The sequence below is a fragment of the Siphateles boraxobius genome, unplaced genomic scaffold (genome assembly GCF_051911475.1).
Source record: "Siphateles boraxobius isolate OS27281-9 unplaced genomic scaffold, OSU_SipBor_1 9, whole genome shotgun sequence".
In the NCBI taxonomy this organism is placed as follows: Eukaryota; Metazoa; Chordata; class Actinopteri; order Cypriniformes; family Leuciscidae; genus Siphateles; species Siphateles boraxobius.
The window spans coordinates 30132748-30145715 of record NW_027509219.1 but is presented as its reverse complement, the minus strand read 5'-3'; the positions used below and the strand labels follow the sequence as shown (position 1 = coordinate 30145715).

The window sequence follows — 12968 nt, the reverse complement described above, 5'->3', positions numbered from 1 at the left end:
AAGTATCTTAGTCTATCAAGTTATTAATCTTGCTAAAAGAAGCTAAATCCTGTAGGAAACACTGTCATGGATGATTTACTATGGCAATACAGCCTTCACTGTAAGCTACAGGTTAACCAAAGTTAACCTTGCAACTCACATCATAATCACAGTACAATTATGTACTACAGAATAAAATACACATCCATCACAGAAATAAGACTGCTGTAATTCCTCTCGAGATAATCCCTCTGCTGGAGTTCAGGTCAGACCCAGAGACTATTTTTAGCATATGGCATCCATAACCCTACCAAATGAACCAATGACTTCTATAGTAGGTTGATTTTATGGAGGGCAGCTTCATATGGCCAGCACACCATCTCTGAAAAGACACACACACACACACACACACACACATACTGTACGTGCACACACACAGCCCAAAAGCCACAGAGAGGCTTAAGTCTTTGTTGCTAAGCCACTTCAAATCTGCTGCAAAACCAAGCTCGTATGAGTCAATTAGTGCTGCGCTGGAAATTAGACTCCCCATCTGCCATATTTGGACAGGACGGCAATGGCCACATGAGTGATTTACATGACACATGATTTAGCAGATGAGACAGAAAACAGGCACATCAGCCGTTAGCTGCCAGCGATTCCCCGCAGCTGTAAATTATTGATGGTAACCTGGGCGACGACACTCTCTTACGATCATCACTCGTTAGCTTGTAAGTGGGCCAGCGATAATCACAGAAATCTAGTCAGCATTTTGAACTGCTATATTATTCATCTGCTGGCTTCATTTGGAAAAGTTGAATCACCTCGCAGCCAGGAAAACTCCTATTTGCTGCAGCTTCTACAAATCATAGTCCTACCTGTGACGTGGTGCATCAATAAGTCAACGTCCTAATTATTATATTCCTCCTTATTTCTTCTTCCTTTAATTTTTCATTTCATTTTTATAGCCTGTTTACGAATCCTTTTTAAAAGTTTGGATATTTTTTCTTCTTTATTTTTTGAAAGCAACACTTATTCAGCAGCAAATCAGTATATTAGAATGATTTCTAAAGGATCATCTGACACTGGAGACTGGAATAATGATGCTGAAAATTCAGCTTTGATCACAGGAATAAATGACATTCTAACATTCAAATGGAAAAAAACACTTCTGAATATTACTGTTTTTACTCTATTTTGATTAAATAAATGCAGCCTTGCTGAGATTTCTTTAAAAAAAAAAAATTCATACTGACCCCACATTGAACAGTAGTGCATAAAAATGTCTTGATGCTTATGCTAATGATTTTGCTAACACTTAAAGCTACACTGTGTAAGATTTTCTCCCATCTAGCGGTGAAATTGTATATGTGTATTACTTTCTAGCCCCTCCCATTCCGAGGGCGTTTTAACTCCTACGGTGGCCGTATTAAGATTAACATGGCTTCTAGTTCGACTTCGTCCACGAGTGTTCCTTCAAGTGATGAGGTTACTTTAGAAAACTATTACAAATTGCATTTTGTTATTTAGTCAGTCAACATGTAGATAATGACCTCTATGTAAAACGAATAATAGTTTTACGTTTTCGTTATTAAGGTAACCTTTCATTGCTAACATCAGCTATCAGGTTCCCAAACGAATGCAAGCTAATGTTAGTAAAGTATCAGTGCTATCGTTATTCTGTATATTGTACGAGATTAATTGTGTAAGGCAATGTTTACAGCGTAGGCTACATAATTTTCTCCTTGAGCAGAGTCAGAGATCAGTTGATGCGACGGAGGTGCGAGAGAAAGCTAAATGTAGAGGGAAAGGTAAACTTGGCGACTCTTGTTACATATCCTCGAGAATAGGCGCGATCCTCCATCTTCAACAGGCTTTCAAATCTGCTGGCAGTTGCGAGTAATCTCCGCCTCGCATTTGTCACGGTGCCACTGACTGTAAAAGGGTGAAAGACGAAGCTTGAATTTCCAGGTATGTCCCTCTTTGGCTAATGTATTTTCAAGATGGAGGCGCAACATAGTCCAGTCATTTTATGAAAAAAGGTTGAACAAATAAAGGTTAACAAATTTGTTCAAGGTCGACCCCCATTTTGGCTTAAAATGACTGGACTAACATGGCTGCCACCATTCGAGCGACTCGCTCGTATGTATTCTGAATGGCAGATTTTGCGCTTACGAGAATACTTGATTAGTTGGTGGAAGTAATTACACATGAATGAGCACATATAATTTTGAAAGAACAAAGTGTTTTTTTTTTGCTAAGAATCAATTTAAAAAAAATTACAGTGTAGCTTAACAATAAGTTTCCATTGGTTATCATGAATTGGCAATAAAAAATACTTCTAAAGCATATATTAATATAGTAATCTAAGTTCATGTTAATTTTAACATTTACTAAAGCATTACTAAAATCAACCATTGTATCTTAAAGGTGCTCTAAGTGATGTCATGCGTTTTTTAGGCCAAAACATTTTGTGTCACATACAGCAAACATCTCGTCACTATCCGCTACCTGCCTGTCCCCTGAACACACTGTAAAAAAACGCAGTCTCTGCAGACACCCCAGGCTCCAAAAAATGCAACAAAAACAAACTGGGGTACACCATGCACCACAAAAAATAACAAAATGTTCAAGCCAATAACCGACAAGAAGGATTTGGGGGTGGGGTTTGGGGGGTTAGTGCGCGGATGAGGAGGAGGGAGGGTCTAGCTAGCCTCCGTTTTGTTTTGACAATACTTTAAACGTCAACAAAAAGTGACGTCACCCGACATCGCTTAGAGCACCTTTAATATTTTTTTAATGGACCTGAGCTAATACAAACTAACAAAAATACTACTGTTTATTGTTCAAGCAACAATAAAAAAGAAAGATTAATAAAAACGGTAACAAATGTATTGCTCAAAGTTAAAGGGATAGTTCACCCCCAAAATGAAAATTATGTAATTATTTCCAAACCCGTAAGTCTTTCGTTTGGAAATAGACTTTTATGTGAATAACAGTCTAAATTCAATCTGTTAATCATATAAAGCGATTGTGTCTCTTCAGAAAATTGGGACTTAAAGCTCTCAAGTTTTACAATCTCTTTATGAACTTTTTAAAGTGACAAAGTGTCAGTTGTGTAGCTGTCAATGGAGGGCACAATAGACGCGCATTCGAGGCAAAATTCGCTCCTTGTGGGAGGGGCAAGTGCTAGGCGGTTGTCTGTTTGCAAGATGGCTGATGTTGATCGAGCATTCATCGAGAGAGTCACCGCTCTGTATTTGCTCTGGAGAGCAGAACAGCGGCGTATGGGGTCATCAGCGCCATACTTGGGTCCACCAGACCCTCCGGAGGCGTACCCAGTTTGGCATGTTTCACCACTTGCTCCAGAAAATAAACGCGTCTATCGTGCCGCGCTAAACGCGTCTATCGCGTCGCGGGACCTCCAGACGCGCGTCAACGCGGCTTTACATCGACTTAACATGGAAATCACTCGCTCCAGACGCTCAATTCGCATTCGGTGTAAACACAGCATTAGAAACTAAATTAGTAGTGCAGATATTACACTTCATAATTAAGTAGTAATCGGAGTCTAAAAGTGATTTGCAAATCTTTTTGACTGATTTATTAAAAGAACCGATCTAAAAGAGTCATTAGACACCGATTGGGCATTGTGTATGGGCTATTTTGTTTTAATGTTACCAATTATGAACAAGAACCAGTTCTAAATTCTCAACCACACTGCTGAAAAGGTATTTTTATGCCAAAAGGCTGATCAACAGATGGCTATGGAATCCGGAACCACAGTGCATTTTCAGCATAAAGGAGCCATAGCACTTAACGTACCATTTTAGGCTCGATGGATTCAGCTGCCTTGGTCATGCCGTCCAGACACTTGTTGACGATGGGTAATACTTTACGCTCGACCTCAGTGTACACCCGCATGCTCTCCCTCACCCTGCCCACTCGCCTCTCCTCCATCTCCTGTATCCTCTGCAAAAGAGAAAACACCATTAAACCATGCAATATTTCATTGTGAAGTTCATGGTCCAACCAATGCATATAAGACATAAAAGTTAAGCTTAATAGCATATTTTTCTTTCATCAACATTCGAATATTTGGTAACACTTTAGTTTAGGGTCCAGTTCTCACTATGAACTAATCATCAGGAACATCCAAGGTACTCTCTTTAGAAAAGTTAAAAAGCCTTTATTTCTATGGCTTGGTCATAATCAACACTATTAAAACACTCCGCCGCGTTTCGGCATACAAGCCTTCGTCCGGGAGTCACTACTTTTCTATAAAATAGTATAGTGACTCCCGGACGAAGGCTTGTATGCCGAAACGCGGCGGAGTGTTTTAATAGTGTTGATTATGACCAAGCCATAGAAATAAAGGCTTTTTAACTTTTCTAAAGAGAGTGCCTTGGATGTTCCTGATGATTTCTACATGTTTTTCTATCCAAAGAGCACCTCAAAATTATTCACTTGAGTCCAGGAAGCGCTTCTCTATAGACATTTGTTTATATCTCACTATGAACTAGTTGCTTACTAGCATGCATATTACTAGTATATTTGCTGTCTATTAGTACTTATAAAGCACATATTAATGCCTTATTCTGCATCACCTTATTCTACATCCCCAATACTACCCAATACCTAAATTTAACAACCTTACCAACTATTAATAAGCAGTAATTAGGAGTTTACTGAGGCAAAAGTCATAGTTAATAGTTAGTTAATAGTGAGAATTGGACCCTAATCTAAAGTGTGACCGAATATTTTAATTTAATGTTTAATTTATGATCAAGAGAGGCAATTACTTGAAAGATATGTGGTATGAGGGTGTAGTAGTGCTCGTGTTGGTCCTTGTTGAACTTCTGCAGGTATGTCAGGTACTCGTTTTTACTGTCTTCAGCTACCTGATGCCTCAACTGAGCTTGCTGTTTCGCCTAGAAAGACAGATAGCACAAAAGACAGAGAGAAAACAATTAATTAAGATCCTTACTACAAAGAATGAACATCAGAACGTAAAGGCCAATTACTGACAAATAAAACAATCACCTTTTGACATGACAAGTAAACAAACAGTGAAAGTCTATTAGCAGATTACAGAATATAATATAAATGTCTGATGTCAACTTCAGATCAATAGAGTCAGTGATCTACACACTTAACCAAGCGCTCTGTGCGAGAGAAAGAACAAACAACGCAAACAGCACAGATCAAACACAGAAATATAATCAAATGATATACTCAGGAAAAATAACGCAAAAGCTAGCTATGTTTATCAGTAATTCATTCAGCAGATTTGTGGGTCATCGTTTTTTATGTAGTTTAACTGATAGGAGAATGATTTTCTGTAGACTACTGGAATGGAATGATTTACTTTACACATTCACTGAGCGTCCACTCAAAAATAAACGAAAACCAAAAATGTGCATTTTCCGATAACAAGGCCATCGTTTGATTTACCGCTGCATTAGTACATTAGTATCCCAATTGTGACCTATATCCGATTGAAATGGCTTCAGAAACAAGAAAAAATTTAGGGTAGGACTTGATTTTGTCCATGGGGAATTGATTTGATGGTTGTGCTTTGCTATTGGTCGATCTCATGTAAGTGACAGGTTGTCCCGTCCTCACGCCGAAAGAAGTTGCTGAAAAAGGAAGGGGAACTTATTTTAATTCTATGAATTTTCTAAAACATTGATCTGCACAGGTAAATAATTTATAATAATACTGCAATATTCCACACACAGATAAAAGAAGTGTCAATTTTGATTTCATGGTAACTTTAAGCAGATGAAGTTGTCAAATGATGCTTTAAAGGAGTAGCTCACGTTAAAATGAAAATTACCCCATGATTTACTCACTTTCATACTAAACAAACAGTTATATTAATAATTGGCCTGGCTCTTCCAAGCTTTATAATGTATGCAACCATCAGTATGAAGCTCAAAAAAGTGCATCCATCCATCATAAACAAACTCCACACGGCTCTTGGCGTATACTAAAGGCCTTCTGAAGCAAAGCAATGAGTGTGTGTAAGAAAAATATTCATATTTAAAACTTTATAAAGTAAAATAACTAGCTTCCGGGCAAACAAACATACAGATTTGACTGAAGTGTAAAGCGCAACTTATGCGACGTACTGCTGATATTTACGCCATGACGCACTACTCTACTTCAGATGCAATAAGTTGCGCAAGTTGCACTTTAGGTGCAAGTAGACTGCGTATGGTTGTTTGGCCGAAAGCTAGAATTTTACTTTGTAACGTGTTAAATATGAATATTTTTCTTACACACACTCAACGCTTTGCTTCAGAAGGCCTTTATTAACCGCCCGGAGCCGTGTGGAGTTCGTTTATGATGGATGGATGGATGCACTTTTTTGAGCTACATACTGATGGTTGCAATCCACTGCCATTATAAAGCTTGGAACAGCCAGGGCGTTTATTAATATAACTCTGATTGTATTCGTCTGAAAGAAGAAATTCATATACACCTAAGATAACTTGAGGGTGAGTAAATCATGAGGTATTTTTCATTTTAAAGTGAACTACTCATTAAATCTCAAAATGGTGATATACTGTCTATGACAAACCTAAAAATGTTAGAAAGCAAAATAGTCAATTTTGGTAATTCTTTACTTAGTTTGCTACATGACCTAATCAATTTGCATGTTTCATTCATCTAGTGGTGTTGAAATAGTTACAGTATCAATTGAAATTAAACAGTTACTCTGAATGTTAATCCCATTTTATGGAGCCCCTAAAGGACATGGTGATGGAAAAAAATATGAGATGGGAGGGAAAAAAATAAGTCAATGCTTTTGCATTCTCTCGCAAATGTTTTGCGTTCTCCCACCAACATGTCCCTTTAGGTTCTCCGTACTCATTTTGTGTATAAATGTCTTAACTCATGGCAGTGTTGAGTAAATAAGGAGTCAAAAAAGATGCAGTTGATATTCCTTCAGGATCATTTGAACCAGGAAATGGAAGGTCAATTTGACTATTGCATTGTGGGATATATCACTCAGTGTGCTCTGGTTGTATACTGCACACTCCAGAGATAGTATATTATAACGATGAAGAAGACTCTGACAAGAATAACACGATGGAGTATCGACAGTGTATGAGAAAATAAATACACAAACACATACACACACACTAAAATGACAATGAATGTTCCAAAAACAAAATGTGAAAGTGGTCCAAATTATTCGCACCAGACATCCATTCATCATGCATACTAACTAAACACATACAGCAGACCAAAAAAGCATTTAGATACTTAAGTCACACACAAATTTGTGAATGTTAATTGCATTAAACACAAAATATAAATCCAAGTTCCATAATATGCGAAAAAGGTAAAGCTTTTCTCAGAAATAACTTCACTAAACTTGATATTTTTGTCTCAATGACTTTTAAAAATATTATAGTGGATTCTTAACAGGTAAAATCACATTAACTATGTTCCACTCAAATTTTGCAACCCCAAAGTGTCACAATATTTTTTAAATTAATTTTGAACAACATATCTATATCTAAAACGCAACAAACTGAAATGTTTTGCCACTTGATTTAATACAGCACATAATGCAATGAAATACATTCATTTTAAAGAGTCTAAATGCTTTTAGTGGCCACTGTACATACTGTATACAACATCATGTACATGAACCAGACAGTGTGCACAGACTCTCAAACTCAGGACTTTTTGTGGGTGACAGTAATAGCTATTGATTTTGTGTAACCCTAAACGTAAACGTTGCCCATTTTCGCAATCGAAATGCATGTTAACATCAGTCTTCCATGACAAGTCTTATTCTGTACATTTGTAGAAGGTGAATACAGGAAAGATTCGCTGCAAGCATAGACGTGAACGTAACAAAAGCTAAAAACGAAAAAACAACGAAAATTACGACAAACACTCTTTGCAGATATGGGTAATACACCGAACAAGTTGACAAACTCCTCACCGACAAAGACGACTCTTGGTTCAAACCTACCTTGAGAGAACACCGCTTTAAGACATGTTAAAAAACAAAGACAGAGTCGATTAGTGTCACAGACACACTAATAACAGAAGTTACTTAAGAAGACATCTATACATGGGCTAAACAAAATCCAAATCTGTTCATTTAGCCTTATAATAATAATAATAATAATAATAACAAACAGGCCGCTGCCATATTAGTTGTTTTTTCTTTCTTATTGAAACTACCTTAATTTTTTGTGGTCTTTGAGCTTATTATTGAACATTTAAATAATAAAAGATTTCCGATAACATTAGTAAACATTAGTTAATGCATTATCTAACATTAATTAACAATGAGCAATACATTTGTTACAGTATGTATAAATCTTTTTTAACGTTAATAAATAAAAATATTAATTGAAAAGGGTTACTTCATGTTATCTGTAGGTCCTTTAAATAACAGATAATGATATATTAGTAAATGTTGATTAAGCTTGTGATTCAGAAATATGCATTTTATATTTTATCATTTAATTAATAAACTTAATTTGCAACAGTGAATTTTAGACCTGAGTAACATTATACAATTATTTAATAATTTTTCACATTGTTTGTTTACACAAAAGTAACTTAATTTGGTTTGAAATAAATGATTGAAACAGACAGTTTTTGAAATATTCACAAAAATGAATCAAACTTACTAATTTAAATTTGAAACACTATTAAAAATCTCTGTGTTAACACTCTCATTATAGCGAGAGATTGCGAAACTAAATCAATGACCTTAAAAAAATACATTAATATCACCTCAGTATTCACAATGCTGCTTAATTTTATTAATTAAATTCGCAATTATAATCATGGTGAATATATATATATATATATATATATATATATATATATATATATATATATATACTATATATATATACTATATATATACACTATATTTACAATATACATTGTCCAGCCCTAGTGTTCATACTAAAGCTCCAGCTTATAATTTTGCCTACATATTTCTGTGTACAGTAGAAAAGCAAATTGTTTACGTTTTTAAAACCTGGCATTGAATATGACATTATTTGGTTTGTTTGAATTGGAAAAAAATATATAATATTATCTGTTTAAAATATCTGCCCAATGCCAAATAAAAAAACAACGAAAATTTAGCAGGAACCAATTTGATCACAGATTTATCGTGCATAATGTCCAACTTCTCTTTGAACAAAATGGGTATTTTCTGCAGACAGAGAAGGTAGGAGCAGGTGAGGTACAGTAAAAGGTGTAAGGTGGGAACTAGACATCGGTTATATCAGCGTCCGTCACCACCGCCTCGTTCCAAAGAGGGATCATCCACACAGACTCACAGAAAAGGATGAAAGAAGTCATGAAGAATGAGGGGTTTATGATAGGATCAGTCTCTTCTCCATCACACACACACACACACACACACACACGATCCATACCTTTTCCACGTCTGCTTTAGTCACGTTAATGTCGGCATCCACCTTGTCGAAGTAATGCTGGGCGCGATCTGCTTCCTTACAGTCTCTTTCAAATCTTCTCTTACTCTGAAAAAAACAAAGAAACTTGCATTAAAATGAGGAATTAAAAATTATTATTTTTTTAATTGCTGAAAAATAGTATGCAACGGTCAAGTTACTAAAAAATGTAGTTCAGCTTGTAGTGGCGCTACTTTTAGTTAGTTACTCTATCCCCCAGTTTCACAGACAAGGCTTAAGCCTAGTCTGTGGCTAAAATGCATGTTTGAGCTGTTTTAATTGAAAGCAATTGCACTGACAAATCTTAAAACATGTCAGTGCCATTGTTTTGTCTCAAGATGCACATCAGTGATGTTTTTTCTGAGGCACGTTTATAAAAGCTACTTAAATTTCCTTATTGAACTAAGGCCTAATCCTGGCTTAATCTAAGCCCTGTCTGTGAAACCAGAATAGTTACTTTCTTTTTGTATTAAAACCTGTAGCAGTAAGTTGTTGCTTATTTTAAAAGAGACACCTTTTACAGACACCTGTGGCTCATTTCACACAAGCGTTTACTGTACAAAGCGTCCCAGTTCAAGCTCATATCTCAGACAGGTGATGAAAGAGAAGGCAGTATCAGGAAAAATTTGAATAGTCACACTATGTTCTGTTTAGTTAAACTGACTCACCGATTCCAGCTGCTTCCAGGAATTCTCAATGTGCTGTTGCGCTCTGCGGCCATCATGGAAATGCTATAGGAAGGAAAAGACAAGAAATATAATTACAATTTAATACACTACCATTCAAAAGTTTACGGTTGTTATTGTCCCTCTTATGCTCACCAAGGCTGCATTCATTCCATCAAAAATGCAGAAAAAATTTAATATACAATTAATTACAATTTAAAATAACTGTTTTTATTTTAATATATCTTACAATGCAATGTATTCCTGTGATGGCAATGCTGAATTTTCAGCAGCCATTACTCCACTCTTCAGTACCACATGATTCACATGCTTAATTTTTTTCAGGATTCTTTGATGAATAAAAAGTATAGAAATCTTTTGTAAAATTATAAACATCTTTACTGTCACTTTTGATCAATTTAATGCATTCTTGATGAATAAAACTCTTACTATTTCTTTAAAAAAAACCATACTGACCCCAAACTTTTGAACGGTAGTTACAAATAGTAAAAACTCGATTTTCTACATTCTTTGAAGAAAATGCAAAGAAAACGTGCAAAACTAAAAACAAACAAACAAAAAAATAGACAAGCTGAAATGGAGTCTGTACAGTTGGAGGTTAATAAAAAAGGGTACAGAACATTAGAATAATTTTTTTATAGAAAAGGAATTACATTTTTACACATTAATTACATGAATAGCTAGTTTTATCATAATTCATCCTATTATTTACATTTTTTCATGAAACTCAAAAGATGTAAGGCAGAGCATTTTCCATACAAATTGGATGGTGGCCAACAAAATTAGTCCGTACCACTTAGTGAATTCCAAAATGTTCCATTTTTATTCCTACTTTTTTATTCCTTTAAAACGATATAAGTAGATTAATGAACTTTATTACTTAGTGGTAAAGTCATTTATTTTAGATTAACATTATTAATATTTGAAAATATTTTTTGGAGATTTTCATTGAACATCTGGCTGTTTATACCAGAAACAATCCATGAAAAATTGTATTGTACAGTAACTTTTTACCATAATTAAGGGGGTTTGAGGATCAAGAAATTCTATTTCAGCTCTTGCACAGTCATGACAACTATCACAGTCCAACACGTCCTTTTAAAATATTATGCTGAAAAGACATTTAATAGGAAACTAAGCTGATTAAATGAAATATGAGACAATCAAGCCAGACAGCAGCTGTTAGAAAGATTATATTCGAGAGCTATCGCTGAATCCAAACCCCTCGTCATTCCATAAAGAATTCAATTACGGCAGCAAAGACATACTCTTGTACAATAAATGTTAATTAACTGCAGAATTCCTCCCTGGAACACAAATCATTTATTTAGGGGTTCTCATTAGCGAAAACTTCTCTGACAAACCGGCACAGGCGATCGCTTGTGTCTTCCCACTCATGGCATTCCACTACTCTCTTTATGAAAAATATATAAAGACCACTTTCTCTCAGCGTGACATTTGAACACAAAAGGCAGACAAAATGCATCAACAGAGGGAATGAAGCTTCCCTCAGCTCGTGCGCGGTGGTGTTTTACTCTGCTTTCGTATTACTTCCAGCCACCAGCCTCAGACAGAGGCCTCCTGAACCCGTGCGAGAACCTTTAGACAAGAGAGGCCAAGAGCGGGGGGAGGGCGACCTTCTCAAACTCCATTGACCTGAATACATGACCCACATTGGGTCTGGCTTCATTCCACGGAGCTGGGAGAAATCATAAACAAAATAATACCATATTCCTACGCGATTAACCCTGGATTTGTAAGAGGTGAGCCTGTGCTGGAGCGCAGAGAAAGAATTACTGTAGATTCATACATGTATTGAATGGGTGATTCATGTTATTGAGGGATTTGGTTCTTTTTTTGGAAGATGATCTCTTTAAATGATCTCTAGAAAGCAAGATTTTTTGGCATCGACCTGACAAGAAAAGCACGTAAAAGACATGTTCGTACCGATTTCCGTTCAGCCTTCAGTTCTTGAGTGTAGCGGGTCAATTCGGCGGTGATCTGAGAGGACAGGTTTTCGGCGATGACCTCGTGTTGACCCGCGTAGTCGTTCAGCTCATTTAGGGTAATCAGAAATGCTCTACATGACGTGTACCTAACAGCAAATGCGAAAACGTTATAATACATCAACAAAAAGCAAGATGAGACATTATAGATGTGACAATAATTCATTTCTCTTCCTTAATTAAAAAATGGCCCACTCATGATTAAGACTACAATAGTGGTCAACTTCATTCGTTTTTCAATGGCTGATATTGATGCTGATATCACTGCTCGCCAATGTAATGCCAAAATACATAGTGGCCCCAAAAATGTATGAACCCTTAAGTCACATTAAAAATGTCTGCATGTCAGTTTTATGAGCCCTTTTAACTGATTGGTGTCAACGTATAACCTAATAAACTTATTTTTTGTTAAAGATTTGGATTGAAAAGAATGTTATTGTTCCTTTTAAATAATACTTGTAAAGTTTGATATTTTGTTCTACAATGCAAAAGCATTCAAGCAAGTCTGGCTGAAGTGTACAAATTATTTTGGAGAAACCAAATAATGCAAAGTAATTACAGCAAATGAGACCTATGCAAAATTGCTCAACCACTACCAGTCAAAGAAGTTTGGGTTAGAAATTATTTTCTTCAGTAAGGATGCATTAAATTATTTTCAACCTTGATAATAATACTAAGAAATGTTTCTTGAGCAGCAGATCATCTTATTAGAATGATTTCTGAAGGATCATGTGACACTGAATTCTGGAGTAATGATGCTGAAAATTCATCTTTCATCACAAGGAATAAAAATTACATTTAAAACACAGTATATTCAAATAGTAAACAGTTGT

General features: G+C 35.8%; 1 protein-coding gene across 9 annotated transcripts in view; it reads right to left on the bottom strand.

The window, feature by feature from the left end:
• The window catches only part of fnbp1a (formin binding protein 1a), a 34059-nt gene that overhangs the window by 15391 nt on the left and 5700 nt on the right, over positions 1-12968 (bottom strand). For 6 of the 9 annotated variants that reach the window (XM_077224238.1, XM_077224234.1, XM_077224235.1 and 3 more), the window contains exons 4-9: positions 12077-12224; positions 10112-10174; positions 9408-9512; positions 7973-7987; positions 4779-4907; positions 3802-3948 (exon numbers count right to left, since the gene is read on the bottom strand). In XM_077224238.1, the coding sequence (XP_077080353.1) occupies positions 3802-3948; positions 4779-4907; positions 7973-7987; positions 9408-9512; positions 10112-10174; positions 12077-12224 (607 nt within the window). The remainder of the gene's footprint in view (positions 1-3801; positions 3949-4778; positions 4908-7972; positions 7988-9407; positions 9513-10111; positions 10175-12076; positions 12225-12968) is intronic. The other 3 variants (XM_077224236.1, XM_077224243.1, XM_077224241.1) reach the window with 1 other exon arrangement.